This window comes from Alternaria triticimaculans, assembly GCF_023758025.1.
Source record: "Alternaria triticimaculans strain BMP 0046 chromosome Unknown scaffold_14, whole genome shotgun sequence".
In the NCBI taxonomy this organism is placed as follows: Eukaryota; Fungi; Ascomycota; class Dothideomycetes; order Pleosporales; family Pleosporaceae; genus Alternaria; species Alternaria triticimaculans.
Genome location: NW_026055971.1, coordinates 157,683 through 181,371, shown reverse-complemented (window position 1 = coordinate 181,371; position 23,689 = coordinate 157,683). Strand labels below are relative to the sequence as shown.

At 52.6% G+C, this 23,689-nt stretch overlaps 9 protein-coding genes across 9 annotated transcripts; 5 read left to right on the top strand and 4 right to left on the bottom strand.

The window, feature by feature from the left end:
* Nucleotides 1-318: 318 nt before the first annotated feature.
* J4E78_008261 (uncharacterized protein) lies at nucleotides 319-2,496 on the top strand (the record flags this gene model as incomplete). Its single annotated transcript, XM_049368863.1, has 2 exons — nucleotides 319-613; nucleotides 1,076-2,496. 2 exons carry the CDS (start codon nucleotides 319-321, stop codon nucleotides 2,494-2,496), a joined length of 1,716 nt encoding a protein of 571 aa, XP_049219307.1.
* Nucleotides 2,497-4,291: 1,795 nt separating this feature from the next.
* J4E78_008260 (uncharacterized protein) lies at nucleotides 4,292-5,901 on the bottom strand (the record flags this gene model as incomplete). Its single annotated transcript, XM_049368862.1, has 2 exons — nucleotides 4,292-4,950; nucleotides 5,004-5,901. 2 exons carry the CDS (start codon nucleotides 5,899-5,901, stop codon nucleotides 4,292-4,294), a joined length of 1,557 nt encoding a protein of 518 aa, XP_049219306.1.
* A 560-nt stretch (nucleotides 5,902-6,461) lies between these two features.
* J4E78_008259 (uncharacterized protein) lies at nucleotides 6,462-7,310 on the top strand (the record flags this gene model as incomplete). The annotated part of the gene is made up of 1 exon (XM_049368861.1): nucleotides 6,462-7,310. One exon carries the CDS (start codon nucleotides 6,462-6,464, stop codon nucleotides 7,308-7,310), a length of 849 nt encoding a protein of 282 aa, XP_049219305.1.
* A 4,731-nt stretch (nucleotides 7,311-12,041) lies between these two features.
* J4E78_008258 (uncharacterized protein) lies at nucleotides 12,042-12,922 on the top strand (the record flags this gene model as incomplete). Its single annotated transcript, XM_049368860.1, has 2 exons — nucleotides 12,042-12,447; nucleotides 12,495-12,922. The coding sequence occupies 2 exons, from the start codon at nucleotides 12,042-12,044 to the stop codon at nucleotides 12,920-12,922; spliced, it is 834 nt and encodes a 277-aa protein (XP_049219304.1).
* Nucleotides 12,923-13,691: 769 nt separating this feature from the next.
* On the bottom strand, nucleotides 13,692-15,020 carry J4E78_008257 (uncharacterized protein; the record flags this gene model as incomplete). Its single annotated transcript, XM_049368859.1, has 2 exons — nucleotides 13,692-14,581; nucleotides 14,648-15,020. 2 exons carry the CDS (start codon nucleotides 15,018-15,020, stop codon nucleotides 13,692-13,694), a joined length of 1,263 nt encoding a protein of 420 aa, XP_049219303.1.
* Nucleotides 15,021-15,738: 718 nt separating this feature from the next.
* On the bottom strand, nucleotides 15,739-17,073 carry J4E78_008256 (uncharacterized protein; the record flags this gene model as incomplete). Its single annotated transcript, XM_049368858.1, has 1 exon — nucleotides 15,739-17,073. One exon carries the CDS (start codon nucleotides 17,071-17,073, stop codon nucleotides 15,739-15,741), a length of 1,335 nt encoding a protein of 444 aa, XP_049219302.1.
* A 1,604-nt stretch (nucleotides 17,074-18,677) lies between these two features.
* On the top strand, nucleotides 18,678-19,723 carry J4E78_008255 (uncharacterized protein; the record flags this gene model as incomplete). Its single annotated transcript, XM_049368857.1, has 2 exons — nucleotides 18,678-18,697; nucleotides 18,748-19,723. The coding sequence occupies 2 exons, from the start codon at nucleotides 18,678-18,680 to the stop codon at nucleotides 19,721-19,723; spliced, it is 996 nt and encodes a 331-aa protein (XP_049219301.1).
* A 145-nt stretch (nucleotides 19,724-19,868) lies between these two features.
* Nucleotides 19,869-20,757, bottom strand: J4E78_008254 (uncharacterized protein; the record flags this gene model as incomplete). Its single annotated transcript, XM_049368856.1, has 2 exons — nucleotides 19,869-20,540; nucleotides 20,614-20,757. 2 exons carry the CDS (start codon nucleotides 20,755-20,757, stop codon nucleotides 19,869-19,871), a joined length of 816 nt encoding a protein of 271 aa, XP_049219300.1.
* Nucleotides 20,758-21,494: 737 nt separating this feature from the next.
* J4E78_008253 (uncharacterized protein) lies at nucleotides 21,495-23,659 on the top strand (the record flags this gene model as incomplete). The annotated part of the gene is made up of 5 exons (XM_049368855.1): nucleotides 21,495-21,841; nucleotides 21,890-21,939; nucleotides 21,993-22,139; nucleotides 22,192-22,575; nucleotides 23,052-23,659. 5 exons carry the CDS (start codon nucleotides 21,495-21,497, stop codon nucleotides 23,657-23,659), a joined length of 1,536 nt encoding a protein of 511 aa, XP_049219299.1.
* Between the last annotated feature and the right edge of the window lie 30 nt (nucleotides 23,660-23,689).

Sequence of the window (23,689 nt, the reverse complement as noted above, 5' to 3'; positions counted from 1 at the left end):
CTGAAAATGTTCACACATTCCACTTACTCCGGGCATCTGATGTTCTGATTGGAGACGACGCAGATTGCAAGTAAGTCGGCTAGCTGTTGCTAATTGCTTTTGCTGCGCAAAATGCCACCCAAATAGGACTTATCCCGAGGTTCAATACAGCCTTGTCAGCCAAAAGATGCGGCTGTGGCGTTGCTATGTAACACTGTTGTGCTGCACGTACATAAAGGCCGTCTAGTTCGTTCCGTGGGCTTACAAGCTAATTTACATAATGCACCCTCTCCAGTTACAAACTGTTGACTATCGCCCTGTTGCTTTTGCTCCTGGGATATGGCGACCACACAGCAGAACAAGGACCAGTACAGCACTTCTGAAATTGAACTCAGTTTCGCCAACAGTAAGGAACGAATACGTCATGAGTCGCGGATCAGTACCGATGCACCTCAGCTGGAACTCCTTCACCACAACGAGCGAGATGCTGCCAACTCAGACGATCGCAGCTCACGCGAGAGAGTACCGAGTACTGCTTTAAACGATGAGCTACCGAACGCTCCTCTGCTTGAGAAGCAATCTGACCTCTCTCTCGGCTGGCCGACATCACCGCGACCCGTCAAGAACTCCTTCAGTACGACCGCCTGGAAGATTCTTATTGATCTTCTCCTCCTGCTTCTCTCACTCGCATTCCTTTCCTTTGCTCTATTCGTCATCTGGTACAACGGTAAACCCACTAGCCGCCACCAGGATGCAGCTGGGAGGATCAAACAAGCTTCAATATGGGTTCGTACAAGTTCGGGCGTGTTAGATTGTTCATTCGCTCATCAGACCTAGGGCCCGACAATTTATCCTATACTCTTTGCCTCTGTGGTTGGGCGAGCGACGTTTGCAATTTTGCTTTGGAGGCTTGGGAAAGGCGAACGAATCGGCATTTTGGACACACTTGCTAGTAGCTCTTCGCTCACCAGCACCGTGGTCTCACAGTTGCAACTCCGAGCCATCAGCTACGTAGGCGTCGGTCTCATAGCTATATGGATACTGTCTCCTGTGGGCGGTCAAGCATCTTTTCGACAGATAAGCTACGGGCCAAAAGACTTTCCTGAAAATGCGGAATTTCTCTACGTCGTGCCTAGCCCGTGGCTGTGGCTGCCTGATTACGAATTGTTCAAGCCCACCTTGGACAGCTCTTACCTCGCTGCCCTCATGAGTCAGACTACTACACAAGGCTCTCAACGCGATACCTGGGGTCACGTCAAGGTACCTCGGATCGAGCATTACGAAAGCACATCCCCTCTCGGGGATGGAGGCTGGTACAGTACAGAAAACAGCACTCTGGAATCTTACTCTTCGTTCATTGGTGTTCCCATAAGTGGAATGAATTCACCGGAGTTCATTGACTACTCCACCACGATCCAGGCGAAGTACTTTCATCTGGAATGTGATCGATTCCTCGATGATTCCGACGATTGGGCAGCCCAGCATAAATTCAACAACGTAAGGTGGCTAGGGGACTTGTATTGGAACGAGAATGTCACCCAACGCGCCGAGATCCCTCCTGGTCAAGTTGAGCCTTTCGCTTTCGCGATTCAGACGGCACGTCGCAACTTGAAGTGTACGATTGAAACGACGTACGTGGAGGTTGAAGTCGCATGCTCTACATACGATGCCTGTGCTGCGGTTCGTATTCGACGCTCTCGCCTCGCACACCCACCGGCAGCACACACCCTATTGGGTCCACTGATAGGATTCAAGAACACACCTTGGGAATATTCACTCACAGCTATGTACGTTGGAGCTGAACCAATTGACGCTTTCCGCGGGGATGACGAGGACTCCGTGGCTAACGGTTCTGCTGAATGGGGCATGACAATCTTCTCCCGAAGATATCTCGACGACCCCGAGTACATCTTAGGAGTGGAGGATGGGACTTCCTTGGTGGCTGATGATGCGTCTTTGATCACACATCTCAGTCAGGTACTGAATGCACATTGGGCGACAATGAACGGCAAACGCTCGCTCATGGGGAATTTTGACATATTCACCTCTCGACCGAATGTGAATCTTTCTTGGTACCATCAAGATCAAGATGATATCCAGAACATGGACGCCAGAGCTCAAAACCACGCGTTCATCTTAGCAAGAACATGGCTGACTACAGGAACAAGACGCAGTAACGTCGAGGTCTTCAAAGCGCACTTCGGCTGGGTCATTGCGCTTATCGTCTCGTCGACCGTGCTCATCGTAGCGAGTCTGGTGCCGTTCTACCTCCGCACCTTTCTCCCGCATGGCCCAGACGTGCTCATGAACTTCTCGAGTCTGGCTGCGAGAGATAATCCTTATGTAGCTATACCGGGGACGGGGACATATCTCGATGCAGCTGATCGATCGCGGTTGCTGAAGGATGTGCGCATACGTTTTGGAGATGTCGAAGAGGGCGGTGAGATCGGGAGGTTGGCGATTGGACGGGCGGACGGGGATGTTGCGCCGTTGAGGAAGGGGAGGAAGTATGCGTAAAAGCTCCGGGAAGTAGGTGGGAGACGAGGTTGACCGGATGTCATCATACTACGTGTTGGGCACATGCTCTTAGATCATGATGGTGACGATGTATCTCATTGCCGGTGCATCGCTTGAATTCAACAGGGTAACTCGTTGATAGCGCAGTGGTGGAAATCTATGGGGATGTAGCGCGAGGACTGCGAACAAAGTTGCACGGCGCTTTAGCATCGGTGTGAGCACATGTCACCCCCGCACATTAACATCATGTATGAGACAGCGACGATCCGCGCTTATGAAAAAGCGTTAGACAGCGATTTCCGCAAGCTATGGTAGCCCACTTTGTCAAGACAGAATTGTCCCATGATGGTAGGATTAAAGTTCTCTATGCAGTACATCGTAGCGGCCGTCATCAAATTGACAAATTCGGGAAGAGAGTAATGACATGGATGGACATTACAAGCAGATGTATAACTGAAGACAAACGCACTATCATAAGCTAACGGTGAACGGGAAAGCCTAAACAATCCTCTGGCAGGCTAATCCCACACCTGGTAGTCTCTCCATCGATGCTTTATAAGGTCGTACACCCATCACCCCACCCACAAGATTGGTTCCGTCATTTGACAACGTCAAAGATGGCTATTTACGTGAGGCTCCTAAAAGGGACGTGTTTACGAAAGCTCCGTGGCGCATACAGGGCTTTCCTTCTGTGCATTAGCTTGTCCGGGCTGCCATTCTAGTTGTTGCCCAGACAGGCTCGGCTTCTTGGATTTGACTGTTTTCAAGGAGCGCCAGTTCGCAGTGAATGTACACATCTGGTTGCCCTTATTTTCGGGCAGTCTCATGAGTCTCGCGCACCGTTCGCATACACCACCCTCCTGTGGTTTACAAACTCGTCTCCTTGTCTTGCACGCGTCACAAGCACGTGATCTCCGGATGAGAATGCTAGCGATGTGCTTGTTATGAGGAATCAATTCAGGGAAAGCACTTCTTGCTGCTCCTTGAAGTACTCCCCGTCGTCCTTGGAGGGACGGATTCAGCTCAGCCAGCGCCCAGCCAATCGCGTTCCATATTTTCTTTTCGTCCTGATCATCATCCTTGCACTGATGTGTATTAACCAGAGTTTGAGGATAGATGCAGTTGTCTACCTTGAACCCATGAGGCAAACGGTCGATGTCAACTTTGTCGATGTCGTGTCGTATCTGATATTCTGTTTTGACTCCATCCAGAGAGTACTCATACGCAATCCAAGAAACACCGCTCTCGTCGTGCCATGCATTGGTAAGCGGAGCCTTGAGGTGTCCAAACGATGATGGCTTTAAATTTGTCCTCGTATTTATAGAGGGAGTACCTGGGTCCATCGGTATAGCATCGTCGCATACAGCAGCTGATGAATCGTAAGACGACCCATGTCTACTTTCCCCTACTTCTACCTCAGACACGCGATTTAGGCTGCTTGGAACGACCCTGTCATGACTTGCGTCATCTGCTGATTCAGCGTCCGAGTCAACACCGGAAGGTAGTATTGCAAGAGCGATTTCTTCCATATGACGCGCAATATGGAGTGCTAAAACTTCTCGGTCCGCGGATGTAAACTCAACACACAGGGGACATGTAACATTCGAGACTCGAATGTCCATGCCATGGTGATCCTGTAGATGGTCCATCAACCCCTCGCCGTTCTCGAAAAAGACGTGGGTGTCGTGGCATTCGGGAAAGAAACAAGCATATGCTAAAATGTCTTCAAACACATGCTTTCTGAGGCAACGTAGTCAGCATTGGTATAATTCAAGGGACATGGATATATGTCAACTCACTTCCAAGCTTTGGTCCGTCGAAACTGAACCTGCTTTTCGCAAATCTCGCATGTGAAAGGCTCGCCAGACCGCGCTTGGGCTGGCATTGGAGGCACACGCTTGTGACTCGCTTCAGCTCTGCTGGACGTGATCGAAGGTTCGTAGGCCGGATCTGCGTTTAACCCCACTTCGGATTGTGCAGGCACCGAGATTCCAAGGCCGGAGTTATGGAAGACCGTTTTCGCTTTCTCTACAGTGGTCGTCTGAAGCTCCTGCTCCATTGCTTCCCGTTGCAGACGAAGAATGTGATTATATCGATCCCAGTTCAATCTTCCAAGTTGGGCCACTATTTCTGGTGGAGCGAAAGGGTACTTTTCTGCAACACTGCTAGCGTAGGCCTGTTCCGGTAGGGTCTCTCCAATGTCTTGGATAGTACGAGGCTTCTCTTCGTCGAAGATTTCTCCAGCCGGTGATTCCAGGCTGGGTGCCAACATGATCAGTGTATCAATCTTCGTACGAAGGGTGTGACACATCGTCTCCGCATCTTGCTCGGGCTGATAAGCGAAATTATGTTGTCGACCAATCATGTCCGTGACTTGTTCCAGAACGGTCGCAACATCGGTAGACTGTAAAATCTCTTTACGATGATGCTCGCTGATCACAAGGTGTATCAAAGCTGACTCGTGTTAGCGTTAAGGTGATACAGTGGTATGAGTGAAGTTCACCTACAGGTGCTCACAAATCGAGAGATGGATACAAGAACGGCCAGGCAAGTGTTGCGCAGCTGGGGAGAGCCCTTAAGCACATCGTCAAGCTCGCCTCGCGGCAGTCCAAGGTCGGTACCCCAGAATAACAAAGTTGCGCAGGTTGACTCTAGAGATATGTAATGCCTGGCATCACTAGATTGGCTCCTAAACTCCTTCATGATGAGTCCTAGCATCTCTGTGAGAGATCTGAATAGTGACCCAAGAATTCCCAGCTCCTGGAGTTCGACATGTTGCAAAGTGTCCAGGGCGAGCGCTTGTAAAACCTCGTCTTCCTCTTTCTTCACAGAAGAGTGAGCTGATTTAGCTTTGCTACTCCTAGTCGTTTCCTTCACGTCTTCGAATTGGGGTTGAAAGTCGACATAAGGCGTGAGCTTCTGATGCAAAGTCTGACATACGAGTGACCCAATGTCATCCACGAACAAGGGATATAGCAAGTCGACGACCTTTTCTGCGTTCGCCAATTCCAAGGCACGCTCGAACGGAATCCAGACGCCTTTAAAATGTGTTGGCCCGAGTTTGACCACGTGTTTAGTCTTCTCCCTCTTCAGCAAATCGCCTTTGCGTGCTGCTGTCATACCAGTCAATGTGAGCAGCTTGGTGCCGTTGATCATGCGATTGTCGTCGCGACGAGCTACGGAGACACCCCTAGTCTCGACTTGATAGCAAAGACAGCCTTCATCTTTCCAAGGAGCTGTAGTAACCTTAGATAACGTTTCCGGAGGAGCGATTTTGCCTGCGCGACCGAAAGGGACCGGTGGGTGGTTCTTTGAATCGGAATCGGAGATGATATGGGCGCCCGGAGACCTTGCCAGTAATTGTGTTGTAGACGAAGTTGTTGGCTCGATCGCTGGCGACGACATGGTGTCTTGCTCGCGTTCCATTTCAGCCTGCCGGCGCTCCGTCACCAAGCCGCCTTCTTCCGTAGCCGATGCATTACGACGGTTCTTTGGTGGAAGCATGCGCGCCGACTACCTGGGACACCCCGATCTTCACGCGCGATAACCCCCCTCCCGAGGCTCCTGGCTATGGCAACGCGCGTTTTCTCTCTTCAATGCCCGCTCTGCGTCGAGGGCGTGCAAAGAGCTTGCCCAGATTTCGTTGGCGATCTGCACTTTGCGAGCCCGCTGCGCTCTGATCAAACCACTGTGTTTAGATTGATTAGAAACCAGCGGGCACGGTCAGTAGATGCTCAAGGGCGGGAAGACGATGGATAAGGACATGCGCACCAGCTGAGATCATGTAGCTTTTGCCAGGATGCCGACACGGCTGAGCAGCCACACGTGAACGGGCTGCGCATTGGAGGGGTATGCGCCGCCTATCGCATTGGGGGCCAAACTGCGCCTCGCTCAATCAACCTTGGAAGAGTGCGCATCCCGAGACTCATCAACCCCCATGTCTTTTGAGACTCATCTTTCACACCATGTCCGGCATCGAAATCGCAGGTCTAGTTTTCGGTGTTGTGCCCATTGTTGTCGAGATTCTGAAGTCATACGGCACGGCCAAGCGCACATTGGCGACCTTCTCACGACACGCGGAAGTTGCATACGACATCCAGCTGAGATTCGAAGTAGCAGCAGCGAACTTTAGCAACGAATGCCGCCATCTGCTGCAGGCTGCCATCGCCCATCCGAGCGATGTCTCTGAGATGATGGAGGACCCGACCCATAGGAGCTGGCAGGAACAAAGAAAGGAGATCGAACAGCGGCTGCGAGATCTGATGCAGCACGATTACGAGCTATGCGAGAGCATCGCGACGCGACAACGCGATATCCTTCGTGAGACACGGAACAGCCTGTCCAAGCTCGAGAATAGCCTGGGTAACGCAAAACAGTCCCGACACGAGTTCGCACGGAAGCTTTGGAACGCGTTCAATACAGCTCGCAAGGAGAACGAGTACCTCCGACAGCTTGATTCGTTGGACAGATGGAATAAGTCGCTGGGCAAGTTGTGTAAGCAGAGGCGCAAAATGCAGAAGCGTCGCAATGTTCCTTCGGCTTGCATCATCCGCAAAGCCGTGCCAAGGAGCTACCAGCAGATCCGCGTCGCCTCACAACAGTTAGGAGAGTCCATTCACGACTCGTGGTCTTGCACGAACACCTCCCACAGTGGACACCAGGCGAAGTTATCGCTCGACGCCAAAAGCGAGTACGATAACGTGCAACTCGACGTTGTCATCGCTTGCCAGCCAAAGCCGAATACGGCATTCCAGAAGTATGTCAGAGCGGGTACCCTTCACGGCCCGAAAGGAAGTAGAAGCGCTGTTGACTAACGACGATGTGTAGTCCATCTAGCAACGTCCCAATATGGCTGCAAATTCGGTCCATTACATCCCTCGCGATGTGTACGGCTCCAACGTTACCTCCACAGGCACTAGCGAACGCGTTTCGTTGTGGGATCAACGACGCGTCGGAAGCTAAGACCCCAACACCGCCCATCAAAGCCAAGTCGAAGAAAAGAGTCCGAATCAATGATCCCAAAGACAACATCAAATGTGTTCGAGCACCACCAACAAGCCACACGTTAGCTACACAAGCCCAATCTTTCGTCATGCTAGATCTAAAGACAACAAAAAGCGTATGCTGTCATGTAACGAGAGTGCGCTCATCTACATCGGCATGTCAAGATAGCTGCGTTGGGTTTCTTGAAGTCGCAAAGAGTCAGCCAACAACCCGCTTCATGTTCTACGATGCCAGCAAGCTCGCAACTAATGATGTACCTTCTTGCAGCCGTCGACAAGGAGCGCTACCGATCAAGAACCTCGTGCAACGCTTCCAGATCCTGCAAAAGATCACACTCGCGCAAAAATTGGCTGAGGCTGTTCTCCAATATCATTCAACCTCTTGGTTGCCGCAAGCATGGACTCTTCAAGATGTAGCATACTTCACGGATCAATCTCAAGCCGACGCGAACAATGTATCCAATGCACTGGACAGCTTGCATCTGAGCAACCGCTTCCCAGATACGACCTCGCCGGACAGTGTATCACAACAATCCTCCCTTGATCTGAAGCATAACTTCGGCATCCGTAACCTGACGCTAGCTAAACTCGGCGTCGCGCTACTAGAGATTTGTGCTCAGACGGATAGCACGACGCCGCAGCTGGAGGGATCACCTCAAACCCGTGAGATCATCGCGGCGAGAAAGCTGCTTGATGAACAACATCATTCGATCACGACTTTAGGCTCGCGGTACCTGCAAGTCGTGCGCAAATGTCTATATTGCGACTTCTCCTGTGACGATGACCTCCATGGCGAAGCGCTCCAGAGTGCGGTGTACACTGAGGTCGTGTGTACTTTACAGGATATGGGAACTCAATGGAAGAAAGTGTTCGGTCTTTGAAGGTTTGCGATGAATGTTGGATGGTATGGGTTCCGTAAAGAGCAACCCTGGGAAGCTAAGGAGCGCAAGTTGATAGCCTTCATGATTGTTCAGTTGAATTGCATGCGTGCCAGCGCTAGGACCAATGTAGCATAGTCTGGGCGGCATGACGTCGAGCATCAGCATGCCGGTGTCGTTGACTGAGACCCCACTTTCCGATTCCCAACACCAAAAATCCACATCAGAAGTCACACCTACAACGATGAATTCCCCGCGCCATGTAAGGTCAATAGCATGCACAGGTGTGGATATGATGATACATCGAAATACATGCGATCTGATGGAAACAGACCATAGCCCTAAAGGAGACGACAAGAACGCAACGCCGACCTCGGAAATTAGCTAACCAACACGTGATGAAATAGGCAGAAACATCAAGTACGGGATAACGCGTCGGCGCGATGCGCATCATAGTCGGCAGCTCACGAGCAGCGGAAGTCGGTGACGGCTGTCCAGGGCACCCGTGGGCGTCGATTTTGACGAACGGGAGGGTTCTCATACACAGCACGTCTAGATCAGCTGCGCAACTCTACTCATTCCCGTCAATTACATACAGACATCTTCAATCATACACAACACATTCGATTCCACGCTATCCCTAACGGCATTCAGGTATAAGGAACGCATCGTGTTCCCAGCAACAGTCCATCAGGCTTAAGGGCGACATCATCAGAATGACGACACACTGACTACATCAAGGCATCCCATGATTCATCTCCGAATGTGGGAGTAACGTGGTGTCACAACTCAAGTCGCGCCGACACTGCGTGAGACTACTCAGGGACTAGAATCAGGGTTTTCCTCCGGGCAAGGGTCTAAGAGAGTCTCGGTTAATAAGGCAAAGAAAAGGAAAATCGTGGTAGACGTGCACCATGGGCCTTCCAAGGCGGAGATTCGGAGTTGAGACAGGGGGAAGCGATCAACGGCAGCCCCTGGATGATGCGGCCGTCCGTTTGGAGCTACGTCACATTGAGCCTAGAGCCTGACATCAACCTGCAGCACGAGAAGATATCGCCTTCCCACGTGGCTACCCTGTCTATCAGATAATTATAGCATTCCATTGAATGCCTGTCGATGAAGCTCGCCGACATAGCGGGCTGCTCTCGCTTTCTTTGGGAACACCTCAGCTTCGGCGCTTCATAACCTCGGGTAACGGAGAGCCGCCGAGATGAGCGTTTCATCAATTGCTAGTCGTCTTAGAGGAAGCTATTGTTGAGATGAAGAAAGCGACGAAATGACACGAGTCAAAACACCGGCCACCCGCTGATGACAGCATCGATAAGTAACTGAGTTGAAATCCAGAAACACGAGAATGCGTAGTCAGAACCCGCAGTCTCCTCTTGGGTTCCATGCGAGGACTGATCTAAGGGCGCTAAACGAAGACTTTCACCGCCTTCTTCCACATGCTGCGGACAGGACGCTGCAAACAGGTTCAAGATGAGTTGCTAGTTCCCGCATGTGGGGTGACGTACCTGCACCCCCGCTCGTTCCAGTCACTAGGATAGGTCGAGAGAACGGGCTCCATGCCGTAGTCCCGCGATTGGCGTACGCGTACGATACCTCACTCGCCTTTCGCAAATCCCGAATGCGCAATGGCCTTGTAGTCTTCACATACGATACACGAAGATCTGAAAGACGAGTGGTTGTGATGTTCTGCGCCCCAAGCATCGACCCAAAGCACTGACAACATAGTCTAACGCCTGGCTTTGTGCGGCACGTCGAGCGACATCATGTTGAGCTGGATTTATCGGACGAGTGGGTCCGCAGATGATTTGGTATTCGCCATCCTCCAAGGTTGGCAAGATCTACACCAGCTCGTATTCCTCACCTTGGCAAGACATACACCATGTCATTTACAAAAAGGCTATCAATGGGAGTCGACGTGGCTAGGCGTCCTTATCCAGCTCATGCATTTTGTCACGGAGCGCGCAAGTGGAGTCGTGTGTATTAGAACTCTGGGCTGAGGTGCGCCACCGTTTTGAAACTAAGCTGAGCTAGTGCATCCCTAACGGTAATCTTTTAGAGGCCGCCATGCCGTCCGCGCCGTCTGTCCAGCATTTTTGACGGATCGTGAACCCTGGTCAGCTGCGAATGAGCCATATCAATCGAGCCAACATAACACCTCTAGTTTGATCATCTCTGAAGCCTTCCAAAACGTCACAGCCAAGTGATGGACCCGCACATCTCGCTTTCAAGCGCATGGCATCCCAGAATCACGTCGTCGGGGATCTCGGTCCCGGCGTTCTGTCATCAAGATCAGCCCAGAATAGTGTTACTAGCGAAGTCAACCTACAATTGGCTGATCGCGTCAGCGATCCGAGTCGCAAATAATAGCTGGAGTACCGCCACGATGATTGCCACAACCCCCACGGCGAGAGTTACCCACGTATCGCCGTTGGGCCATTCGCGGTCCAGAGCTGGAGCAGCCGCGGTGCAATTGGCGATAACCGAGATGGGGAATCTGGCGTCTCGTAGTAGAGAAGACATGTTTTGCGGTGTGATGCAGCTCATTTTGCGTACGGGAAGTTTGTGAATGTTGTTTCGATGAAGATGGGGATGACTGGTTCCAAATCTAGAAGTAGCCGTACAGCTCTTATACATAGCTACATAGCATAGCGATAGCTGCGACCATGACTGTGGTATCCACGATGGAAACGTCCAAGTTGCGACAAAGTGAGCTATATCGCGAGTTTCCTCGCAAAGTCTGGTTAACAGCGAACTTATCGCACGTTCACGAATAGCTCACTAAGGTTGATAGTCAATGCTGAGATGCGCAGCGATAATTTCGGTCAGGTCCCGCAGGCGCATGACAACTGCTAGGTCCGCCGAGCTCTAGCCCAGGGGATGATGCGTCGTGACAAGACGCCAACAACGCCTCTCTACAGTAGCACCACGCGTACCACAGTCGGGCTTGCGGCAGGGAAAAGTGATTCACAGAACATGGCAATTGCAAACACGGTTCTTCCTAAGTGGGTCCAGATCTTCAATGATTAACCGGCCGGCGGACACGGGCTTGACTAGCACCTGCGAAAGCTGGGGTCTGGATGCCTCGCTAGCGACGTCGCAGTGGTACTGGTACGGGCCCGGCACGAACTGACATCAACACTATGGACGTCGTTGTCGATGCTTATCGTGGCGCGCTGATCCAAGCGACATGCTTACCCAGAAGGGGTAAAGCCTTGGCCTAATGAAGCTTACTTTCTTACGATCCATACCCACTGCCATCACCGCTTGTTGTCCGTCTCTTCCCCGCCGAAAACCATAGCAAAGCTCGCAGAAACCGCCATGGACAACACCACAGGCCCTGTGGGTATATATGATCCTCAATGCCGGCACCTAGCCCGAAATCCTGACCTGCTCTGCATCTCTCGCAATCTTTGAGATCTAACACATTCCTTTGATACATTCTACAATCTCTCTACCACTGCCCCGGTGGCCTGTCAACTCAACTTCTCGCTCACTATCGTTAACATTTATACCCCACGTTCATCCATACCATCACGTTCCTTCCCTGCCCTTGGACACGCCAAACTCCTCGACAACCTACGCGAACTTTGCCGAGTACAATACGCCGAAACTCGCACATCCGTCAAGTAAACCTCCTTTGTCTCCGTCCGGCATCATGGCTTTCCCTAACCCGACGACTCCGTCTCCCGGCACTGCAATGGAGTACAACCCGACCATGGACATGGACTCCAGCACAGGCGAAGGTTCGAACCAGGCCACACCGCCCACACCATCGTACTTGGGCTCGCCGTACGGGTACGAGTCAATCCAGGGCACGGACTCCATCATGGCAACTCTTGGTTCCCCCTCCCTCGCTCAGCAGAACCAGGCCATATTTGCTCTCTTGGTGAGAGGCGCAACTCTAGAGTTCATCTTCCACTATGTCGAGACCTTCAAGCATATGGTGTGGTCCAACGATATCGTTGGGCTCGCGTTCATGGCGTTGTCTGGTAACCTCCAAGACCTCGCTATCATGGCGGTGATCCCCGCGGAGGAGCTTGTTGGAAGGATCCTACACGTCTGTCAGTAGATCTGGCTTATACTACGATACGACACTAATGATTCTCAGTGCACCTTTCAGCCCACCCGTTCATCGAGCCGCCCCCGAATGTCGCATGCGAACCCATCGATGACTCACGCCCGAGCACGAATGCCGGACCCTCTGACGAGACAACCCCTCCGCCTCAAGCCTCCAAAAAGCCGCGTGCCTCACGCAAAGGCAAAGAGCCAGCACAACAAGCCATTGTCCGAAGGGGCTGCCCAGGCAATGGATGGAAGTGCAAGCCTCATGAGGAAAGCACCAGGAAATACTGGGATTCGAAGACCGGGTTCGAAACTCACTTCACGGCCATCCACATGGAGGGATGTGCCGATGGCTTTCGCTGGAAATGCCCACTCCACGTCCGCGGCTGTGCTCGTTCGTTCGCGGGCAATGGGTCTGATCTCCTCGATCACCTTTGGTTCGACCACTGGGAGCCAGTAGAGCCTTCCCAGTAGGGGGGCAAACTTCATTACGTTCTTGTACATACCTAGGGTACCTTGGGTGAAACCCACTTTTCCAATCCAGCAAGGCTGTGACGCTCGCCACGATGCATTACATAGGCATGAATAATGACACTCTTCCTTCGTCGAGCTTTCTCCGCTCCCCAAGATGATCATCGCAGCTCGTGAAAACGGCGGTCCGGCGGCCCCTGCAGCAGCAGCTGTACTATGTTGACGTAGCATCGAGGACCACTCTTGCGTCGCATGCACCAACGAAGTCGCGATGCCACAACATAACCTTGGAAATGCTTAAGCTGAAGCATTAAGCACTCTGACGGGTGCGCGTCTCGGCGCAGTATCTGTCGCGTCGTGGCATCGCATGCGGCATGGAGGTCGATCGCTCATGCTAATAGGGGCGTCGACGTGCTAGTCACTAACACTGTGGTCTCTATCTCGGTCGTCTCTGTAAAGGCGCGACAAAAGTCGCGACATGTGCACAGCTGAAGTGCATCGTTCAGTTCCCGGGCGTTTCCGAGCGGAACGATGACGTCTGCATCTAGGCCACTTTGGGTAACGCGCATTTGACCCCCTCCGACTATTCCAAGGTTACCATGTGGCGCTGCTATACGCAGGGAAACCACAGATGGCAGAACAGTGTGCTACAAGAATGTTCCCAATAAAAGATTGCGAGCTGCGGACCATTCACAGTTTGCTCGATGGATCATCTCAATCACTCAAACCCTGAAAATCTCAACACATTCTCATCCTGCTCGTGTGGCCTATCCTACTCGTTCGTGTTCACGTCCACGTCCTCTTCCATCTGATCATCATCATCCTCCTCCTCGGCCGTAGGTTCCCACTCCTCTCTGACGGCGTCCTCTCCAGCCTCTTCCTCAGCCCGCAGAGCTTCTTCCCGCACCTTCTGATCATCTCTCGCTCGTGCGATCCGCCCCTCCTCCTCCTCCGAGACCCTCACACTAATATCAGGAACCAGCCTCTTCCCTTCCTTCCGTCGCCTCAAGATAAACACCCTATTTCCTTGCTCGTCCTGAAGCTCCGGGTTCACGCCAGCCTTTTCCTTCTTCCTTCTTTGCCTCTTCACTTTTCCATCTTTTCGGGCTATTTCCTCGACCTTGGTATCTCCCACCTTCTCAGCCTTGAAACATTTATCCAACTCGTCCATGAAGTCTGGGAAGGCGAGTACGTTATGCTTTGCTTGCGCTTCATTGTACGTGCCATATCCTACTTTGTAGTCGTCTGTCCAAGTCTCGTGGTGAAAGCCAGTGTTCCAGCGGTCCTGTGGAAAGTAAACATGGAGTTCTTTCCAGTAATGTGTCTCCTTGTTCCATGATACACTCTCCTTATTCTTCTCGGTGTCGCCTGCAGGCGTCTTCTTGTCTTTCTTCTTCGACTTGCGCTTCATCAGCTCCTTTTCCGCGGCGGTCTTCTTCCATTTTATCTCTTTCGTCGCACCGCAGTCGTTGAAACGCAGGGTGTATCCTCTTTTGAAACGGTAGTACTCAACGTACACTGGCGCGTCGCCCTCTAGTTCCTTCAGGTAGATAATGGAGTCGACGGCATCCGTCTTGGAGCGTTGCAGTCGTAGGGTGCTCGGTGAGTCAAATGTCAGCTTTGCGTAACTTGTATGGTGCTCGTAAACATGGAGGAACGGTGCTAGATCTTGGTTAGCGCGTTGTTGTGGTTTCAAAGACACATCGCAGTTTCTGGCGGAATGCTTACTGTCGTTGGGGCCTCCGGAATCAACACCTGACGTAGTGACAACTCCAGACGCGTGAGCTGCTGCGCGATCTTCATCTTGAGCAGCATCCTGTTTGTTCTTGGAAACAGCTTTCTTTACCATGGGAAATTTCGCAAGCATCTCCTGACGCGCATCGTCCTTCCCGCCTGAGCCAGGGTTGTAAGGAGGAATTGGTTTGGCAAGATCTTCCTTGGCGACGTATAGTCCTGGAAGCTTTTGAACAAAGTCTTCAACGGTCTCAAGTCCTTCGCTTCTGAATTTTGCACTGTCGTTGTCATGCATGTCTTTGCCGTTGTCGTGCATGTCGTTGCCGTCGTCGTGCTTGCCGTTGTCGTGCATACCGTGGTCCGACATGTTGTCGTGAAGCTGAAAGCGGTGTTATGTCAACATGAGACAGGGCGCATTGAGGAGGTCTCTATACTTGGTGAGAAGCTTGCTAAAATCGCTCGTGACGCTTGTGCATGATCACACCCTATGATACACAACGTCAGTAACAATCGTCAGATAGAAGACGGCATGCAGAAGACCTTTGTCGCTGCAAATGTCGATTATTATTGTGGTGTATATGATCCTCGAGTAGTTACGATACCAATTCGTTTCCTCGTCACGATAGCTTCCGGCTGTCATCTACATTCTGCCGTATCGCGAAGGGCAGTAGATCTTGAGTGTACATGAAGCGTAGGGCCAGACCGATGATGTGCCGAAGTCGCCCAATCATTCGATCTGAGGTGCGACGGGATCGCACTCTGTATGTCGGTCGTCGTAAGACGTGGCTAACGTTGCGTCCAAAGATCGACCTTCGAAATTCTCATACGCCCACTCGATCGTGGCGCCGCAGGGTCTCTGCGCAGATTTCCCTCCATTACTCTGCGTCGCATTGCGGCATGTCTCTGCCAACACACCCATGACCCCTCCAACCCATGGCGTATATGCCGACAACCTGCACAATATATACAATAGCGTGCCATCTCAAAAACGCCTTTGGGGTATCAAACGCCGTACAATGCCGTAAAATCGTGCAGGAAAGATATATCATGTCGTCGTTTCGTCCATTCCATCTCAGCAACTGCGCTCAAGGATTCGAATGAACAAAACGTGCGCCCTGACAAGGCGAGCGAGCCTGCTTGAAAGCTTTTATCCTGCCTAGCATCCACCCAGACACCCATGAGCGCTCGCCTTCGCGGCTCTGGTGGTGGCCTAATCGGATGGAGTATCCGAGGCGGCATTCGATGCCGTCGTGTTCGAACTGGAGACAGCGGCCGTCTTTCGCGCAAGCCCGTTGGCATTTGTCGAAGGACTTGGAGGCTGTCTTGCCTTTTCGATATGTGACGTCTTCGGACATGTTGGACCAGTCTTCGGCCCTCTCCTGCAAGTGTGGCTCGATCATTGTGAAGAGCTCTTCGAACATAAGTGGCCGTTCGGGATGCGATCGCGCTTGTTCCCATTGGGAGAGTCGTGTGAAGTCGTCTTCGCCGAGGTGGTGCATCGTCATGATGGCTTCGCACCACTGCTCGTTGTCGAAGCGCATGCTAAAGGGCTTCTCGCCGTTGAACATGGGCCAGTATCCGCGGAGGGAGACTCCGCTCTTCTTGAGCACCTGCGCTAGCATCTCGTCTCCGCAGCACTGTTTCTTGACGTCGACGCCGAAGAAGTGTGTCCCGGGGAAGTGCTTGTTCTCGCCAAACATCCTGCCCAGCGCCATGATCTTGTCCAGCGCCGCGCGCGATAGCACAAAGCCAGTCCCACCATGTGCAAAGGTGGTCTTCTTCTTGGGCCAAACGGGGGATCCGAAATAGTGGGCCGTCTTGGGGTTGAAGTTGGAGAGGAAGCGGTAGAGGTTGTCGTAGTTGACGTAGGTGTCGAGTTCCAGGAAGACATACCACTCCGACTCGGGCCGCATGTATGACGTCCACTCCATCATGGGCAGGAACTTGTACTTGTCCAGCCGCCACCCCTCCTCGGTCTTGTCCTGGGTGCTGTTCGTGGCCTGTATGCGGTCGTATACGTCAAAGTCGGGGTTGTTGAACTTGTACTCCGGGCGCAGGTGGGCGAGGGCGTCGGCAATCTCGAAGCCGTTGAGCGAGTCCTTGCGGTCCGAGAAGATGAGCAGGTCCTGCTTGCACCTTCCCAATCGGTTGAGATACAGCGGCAGCTGGGTCGCGACTTCCCCGGCGCCAATCTTCAGCACAATGGTGACGCGCTCCATGACGCCGGCGGTGAAGGGCGAGCACTCCTCACCAAAGTGCACCGGAGCGACGGGCGCGGGCCCAGCGGGAGGGGGCCGCTCCTGCAGTATGTCGTAGCCGCGCTCGCCCCGCCATAGCCGGAAGACGAGGGAGGTGAAGAGGAAGGTCACGAGGGTTATGGCGACGCACAAGAGGCGCAACGGCGTCAATCGCACCCTCATGGTGGTGGTGGTGCGAGACTGAGTCCGTCATGTTTGCATGAGCGGGCCTGGCGCGCGCAAATTGGCGCTAGTCCCAGCTCCAATCCGGCTAGCCGGCCGTTCTATGCGCGCCTCCGCGGGCGGCCTCGAACGTCTCTTTCCGACATCACCACATCACATTGACAACCTTTGGAGTATCATGGTAACACCAACCCCGATTTCAGCATACGACGCTATCTTTCGTCCTATCTTTTGTCATAGTCATTAGTACCCACCACGCCTTCTAGATAGCCATCTTGACCTGCCAATCTTCACCCCCGCCAGACACCCGGAACTCAAGCGAGCTAATCTTCTCTCTATCAATATCACCCCGGAGACGCAGACGCGTCAAGATCCCTCCAAAGTAGTCCACTCGGTTTCGATTGCAGCAACGTATCCTGCGCGCAGCCTCTGGCTTCATGACTAATGTCAACACCCAATCCAGCGCGTGCCTACGCACACCGGACGGACTACGACACAGCACTGGCTGTGCGCGTAGGGTAAGAGCATCCATATCTTTAAGCCACAAACCGAATCCCAAGAGTGACGGAACATAATCAATCGCCTCAAAAAGACTGATCGGCCTGTTCTCAATAACGACCTCGGCCTCGGGGTGACCACGCAGCCACTCGCCTAGCCATTTGAGGTCGATACTGGTGTTTGGTCCCCAGCCGTGATCGCGACTGAGTCCGACGACTAGCTTCCAGGCGGGAAGTGGAGCAAAGGCCGACGTATCACTATAGAATGTCCGGAGAAAGCGTTCTACTAGCACAAAGTGGATACGAGTCCTGACCGAGCCAAAGTACAAAGGCATGTACTCCGACCGAGTGGTTCGGCATGCATGGCCCAAACCGACCGCTGTCGACAGTCCGACGCCCGAGAGGCAGTAACCATAAATCCGGTTACGTAGTTCTGCAACAATGATTAGCAAAGTGCCGGCAAGCTCATCGTCATCACCTACCACCGGGAAGATCTAGGAAGCTTTTGGGTTTCGAGATGCCTGAGGTCTTCGTGTGTGAGGAGTGCGCGTTCATTGAATCAAGAGCGGTGCTCGAAGGCTCGTTGCCCAACATCTCCATGCCGTCAGGTACGATGCTATTGTTATTCGAGGACTTGCAATCGTGCGTGGTCAATTTAGAATGAAGAGTCAAGAGATCTGCGGTTGAAGGCACGGAAGAACGCTTCCAGGTTGTCGCCCTCGGAGGGTGTCATTATATCAGTGGTGTGCACAACATACAGCTTTCAACAATGCCTTTCACCCGGCCTTTCGTCAATGGAGTGTCGACTTCACACTTCCAGTACCGCTTCACAGTCTGGATTGCACTGTACAAGAACTTCTTCAAGAGTCGGTGTACTTGCGACCCCCTGCTACTTTCACCGATCCAATGGCATCACAGGCCTAACTGGCCGCGGGTACGGCGAGTCTGTGCCTACCTTGTAGCCACTCCAAAGTTGGCGAGGGGCGCAGTCCTCTGCGCATCGCCACACTGCCTACAAATCGCGGCGCCAACTCTACCTTTACCTACACATACAACTTCTCAACCCGTCACGTACAACCGCTACACTTACCGAAAGCCTCGAACACAATGGCACCCTCATTCACAGAGTAAGTATATCACATTACAACATCCTTGATATCTTGCTGACACATTCCAGGATGTTATCTTCCGCGCAGTTCACGTTCCTACTAGGAGCCACCCGCGAGCCCGTCACCGTCCATGGCGCCATGATGTCAGAGGTATCTGAGCCCTTGGACCGCCTTATCAACGGGTTCATGAAGGAAGCGCAGGAGAAGTGCGCCGCTCTGCCCCATGTCGATCGCGAGGTCTTCCTGGGCCTCGTCGAATACGCATACCGCAGTGACTACAACGTCCTTCCCTGCGAAATTGACCCCAATGTCGAAGTCGACTCCCATGTCGAAGTCGACATGGAGGCTAGACCGTGCGAGATCTTCGACAATTGGGTTCCTACAATAAGCGAAGAAGATTATGCCAAAGCAACCACCCCTGAACACATGTGGCATATGCCACATTTTTACCCAACGCCCTACGAGCGCTTTGTCGTCAAGGAGCAATGTCCATGTTATTATGGAGAAGACTGGGACAAAGTCGCCCCGCACATGAAAGAGCAACATGTTGGTCGTGTAAATTACAAACACAAGGACGTCTTCCTCTTCCACGCCAAGATGTACTGCCTCGCTGACTACTACCTCATCCCCGCACTGAAGGAACTCGCCATATCCAAACTCCACGTCGCACTACAACTATGCATGGAAGAAAAGTTCGTAACAACCCACGAGCGGGTCGAAGATATCGTCGCCCTGGCTTCCTTTGTCTACAACAGCGACAACACTCAAGACCACGATACCCCTTCGCAGCGTGATGCCCTACGAGAAGAGATACTGGGTTACATCATGGCTCAGATCCAAAACCTGGAGCTGCAACCTGCGTTCCAGAAGGCGCTAGGTGGCGGGGGCCAACTGGCGATTGATGTGATTTCTTGTTTGAGGAAGGGGCTGAGCGAAGGGGCGGAGAGGATTAAGGCCGCTATTGCATATAGGAATCTGGTGGAGGAACAACGTCTAGGACGAGGAGGCTACTACGCCCTACAAGCGAAGTTCGATAGACAGTAAGGTTGTGGAGTAGGTCTAATGACTATTTCTTCTTCGTTAGTCTTGTAGCTGCTTAGCTATCTCCAAGGTTTGCACAGTGACATATGTTAGTCATACGGTATCCTTCCTGCGACCTCTTCTGTCGTCTCATCACGCAGTAGTCGACTCATATCGCACCATCAGCGTCCGCTCCCTTCGTCGCAACCTCCACGTCCCCCTTCTCCCCCTCCCCCTCCTTCCCCTTCGGCCACCTAACCATATTCCACTCCCCACACCCCACAAACCCCGCATGCAAATACACCGCCCGCGCACTCGGCCTACTCTCCAAATACACAACCTCCCCCCTCGCATCCGCCTGCCCCAACGCCCACTCCATCAACCTCTTCCCCACACCCCGTCCTTGCCACTCCGGCCACGTAAGTAGCGGCGCGAGATACCAATGCCGCTCTCCGCCCGTCGCCTCCCTCCTTACCTCGTCGTCTTTGGCGAAGCGCTCGCTCCAGTTCTCCGAGGAGACGTGCGACCACATGAGATCGAGATCGGCGTCGCTCCAGTTTTGCGACTTGGCCCAGGAGTAGTGCGTGGCGGCGCTGCGTCGGAAGAGGTTGTGCACGGAGGGGTTGGTGGGGAGCGTCCAGCCGGCTATTCCGATTGTTGAGCCCGTGGGGGTGTAGACGGCTTTCATGAAGGTGTGATGGGGGTCGGTGATGGCGGGGGTTAGTCGTTGGGCCATGCGTTGGATACGGATTTGGAGGCTGTTCTCGCCTGCTGGGCGGATCTCTGGGGGTTCCTTTTTGGCCCACCAGTCTTCTGGGAAACAGAGGTAGAGGCCTTCGGCCTGGGTGGGGGTGTTAGTTTGATGGGGTTTATGGGTAAGGAAGATTGGGTGAAGGTTCAATGGAGCAACTCACGATCTTCTCAGCATCATCAGGCGTGCATTTCTCGATACGCAACTCCGATTCTGACAGCCGTCTTGAGGGCTCTACGGGCATTGTCTGGAAGCCATCTGAGTTATCGGTGGGCACTTTGATGAACTCTGCTTTTTGCGCCGCCATGTTTGCGATTGTTGTGGTTAAAGTCCTTAACGTCGAGGCATACGCAAGATGAGGGGATGTGACAACAGTGGCCTTGAGCTACCTAGCCAGACAGGCGCCCTTCAACACACTTATGTAGACACAAGAACTGTAGACCTGCGTTATGGTAGTAGCATTACGCCCTTTCCTAGCGCTTACTCGCGCGAAATTATCCGACGGAATGCTCAAATGTTCGCAATCAATCGACTCATCCTTGCTCATGCGCGTCGGAGTAGACACCGACCGAGAGCGCTTGAGGAGAGGGCGAACGCGATGTCACGCGTTACCTGAAGAGGGTTAGTGGCGGACGTTATTGCTCCGCTCGGAAACGGAGTGGATCGCGGAACCTGGCTGTGACAACGTTGTGACTTTGACACCACCATCGCAGACATCAAACGAGCTACACCAGCAGCTGGCGCTCGCACCGTATATGTTACGCGCAATCTATTCATCTCGAGTCAATACTCACGTGATGACGTTTGATGATTCTACAGGCAAGGTGTTTCGTCCAGAAGGTGCGCGGTGTGCTCGGTCTGATGCTAAGCTCGCCTGGGGCTCTCTTCAGCTGAGCAGGTATACCATACCATGCGATCATGTCTTCTGCTTTCGATTTCCTCATGATTCCAGCTAAGAGCAAACTACGGGCGACGACGGTAACATAAAACCTCCAGGCACCATGGAGAAGAAAGTGCATACCAAAACCCAGCAACTTCAACCAGATGTCCACGACGAACGACCAAAACGCTACATTGGTAGACGAAAAGATCAGCGACGGATATCTTGTGACCGGAAAGTCAGGAATCTATACCCAGCCAACAAGCCTTCATGGTAAGGTGTGCATCGATCGTCATAACGGTGAAGCATGGCGACAAGAGTGGAACTCAGACAAGGAGCATGAGCACCTACGTCTAGTGGATGTTGCTGACAAACGCGGGATATGTATTCCAGGCTTTCTCATCGTCCCCAGTGAGCTCGAAACGAAGATTGGCATTCGCTGGACGCAACCGAACGCAGAGCCTGTAAACATCTACGTATACCCAGCGTTGGCACCGCAGGTCCTGGAAGAGTATGTTCTCTATGTTACTAGCGCATCAGATCAACTTACAATTCACAGGGATAGGATCAGCGTCTCACTGGTTCCACCAACATCGAACACTCACGATGGTATGCTTGCCCTTAACACGATCTTGGTAGCCTAGAGGGCTGACTGACTACAGGAGATGTATATGCTCGAGCGCGGCGACACCGGAGCGGGACGTGGGACTTGGTCATTGAGGACGATGAAGTCGTGTACCAGCGCATGTCTGGCGACGACCTGCCACCCGAAGTCTTCGTGCCAAAATACTTTAGATTCCGCGCGGAATGTAAGTCTCATGCCTGCCACCCCCTACCTTCGTAACGACTAACCTCAAACAGCAAAGATCGAAATTGAGCGCTTCAAGAAAGGCTGGCAAGTACGATTCCTTAGCTGCGGTTCCACCACCAAAGCAGCTATCAAGGGAAACCTTCCAGGCGATCCGAAACGGGAGTTCATCAAGGATACGTCTTATTACGCGCTATACCCGCCGTCAGCTGAGTTCGAGCACGAGGAGTACGATGCTGGCAGTGAAGACGAGGATGAGGATGAGGATGAGGACGGGGACGACGATGGGGAGGTGAATGTCGCGAGGCGGAGCAGGCGAGAGAAACACCGAGACCGTAAGACATATCCAACATGGAGGCCGGAAGTTGCAAAGCACAACAAGGATGACTGGGAGGAGTTTGTGGAGGGACTGAAGCGCATTGTTGAGGAGGCGGGTGGTGTGTTCAGCATGCTCCGTTGATCGATGGTGAGTTTATCACGCGGCATTTGCGATCATGTATACAGGTATGATTGTCACACATGTGATTCAGCGTCGGCCATTTGATATCAGTTTCTCTACTAATCACGAGCATCCATGAACAACATAATGACTGACCTGAGCAAGCCTCTTGCCGCGCTCACGACATAAATGACTTATCCGGCTGCATGGTCGATCTTCATCATACTACTTCAGTGACATCCCGCTATGGAGGACATCGAATATGACAACAGTGAACATGACACCAACGAACGTGGAAATACCGAGCATGAGATCACTGAACCCGAGACAACTCAAGATGCTAACACAAAAGGCCCAGAAGAAGGTGACCCAGCGTGCGACAGCACCGCTGTTGCAGCTCCAGGCTCGAACAATTGTAAGTATCCTACACCACATCATCATCAAGCTGGCGAGACAAAGCTAACAATACACCAGCATTGTTCCTCTATGTCTTTGAGCGCAATTCGAGCTGGGTCACTCTAACCCTCGACTTAGAAGACCCGAACGCACCAAAGATGCAGCTTGACAAGAACAGACCCGTCGATCTTCGGAAGCAAGACGATGCCGATGAGCCCTTCCACATCGACTATTACACCTTCAAATACGGATACACCCTGCGTCTCAACAACTGCGGCCACACTACACTGATCAAGGGTCACCCTGTGGAAGGAAAGATGTACAAGGGAAAGAGCACGAAGCATAGCTTTGCCACAATCCGTTGGAAAGAGTTTCACATGCACTTACCTGCTGACCGTTGGCATGCTCAACTCAAGCATGAATGGCCTAGAAAGTACAGCGGTAGGGCGCAGGGTATGCACAAAGAAGACTATGCGAAACACAATGTGATCGTGTTCCCCAAGTTTATGGACAAGCTGGAGGAGATTATTGGAGAGGGGAGAATACGGAGGTGTAAGCTGAAGGACGGTGAGCTTGTTGATGTGGATGCAGAAGATGAGGCGGAAGGCGAAGAAGGTGAGGATAGCAGTGGGGAGGACGGTGGTGGGGAAGCTGAGATGGAGGAAAGTGATGAAGATAGTGAGTAGAGTGTAGTAGACAACGAGAACACCTGCGAT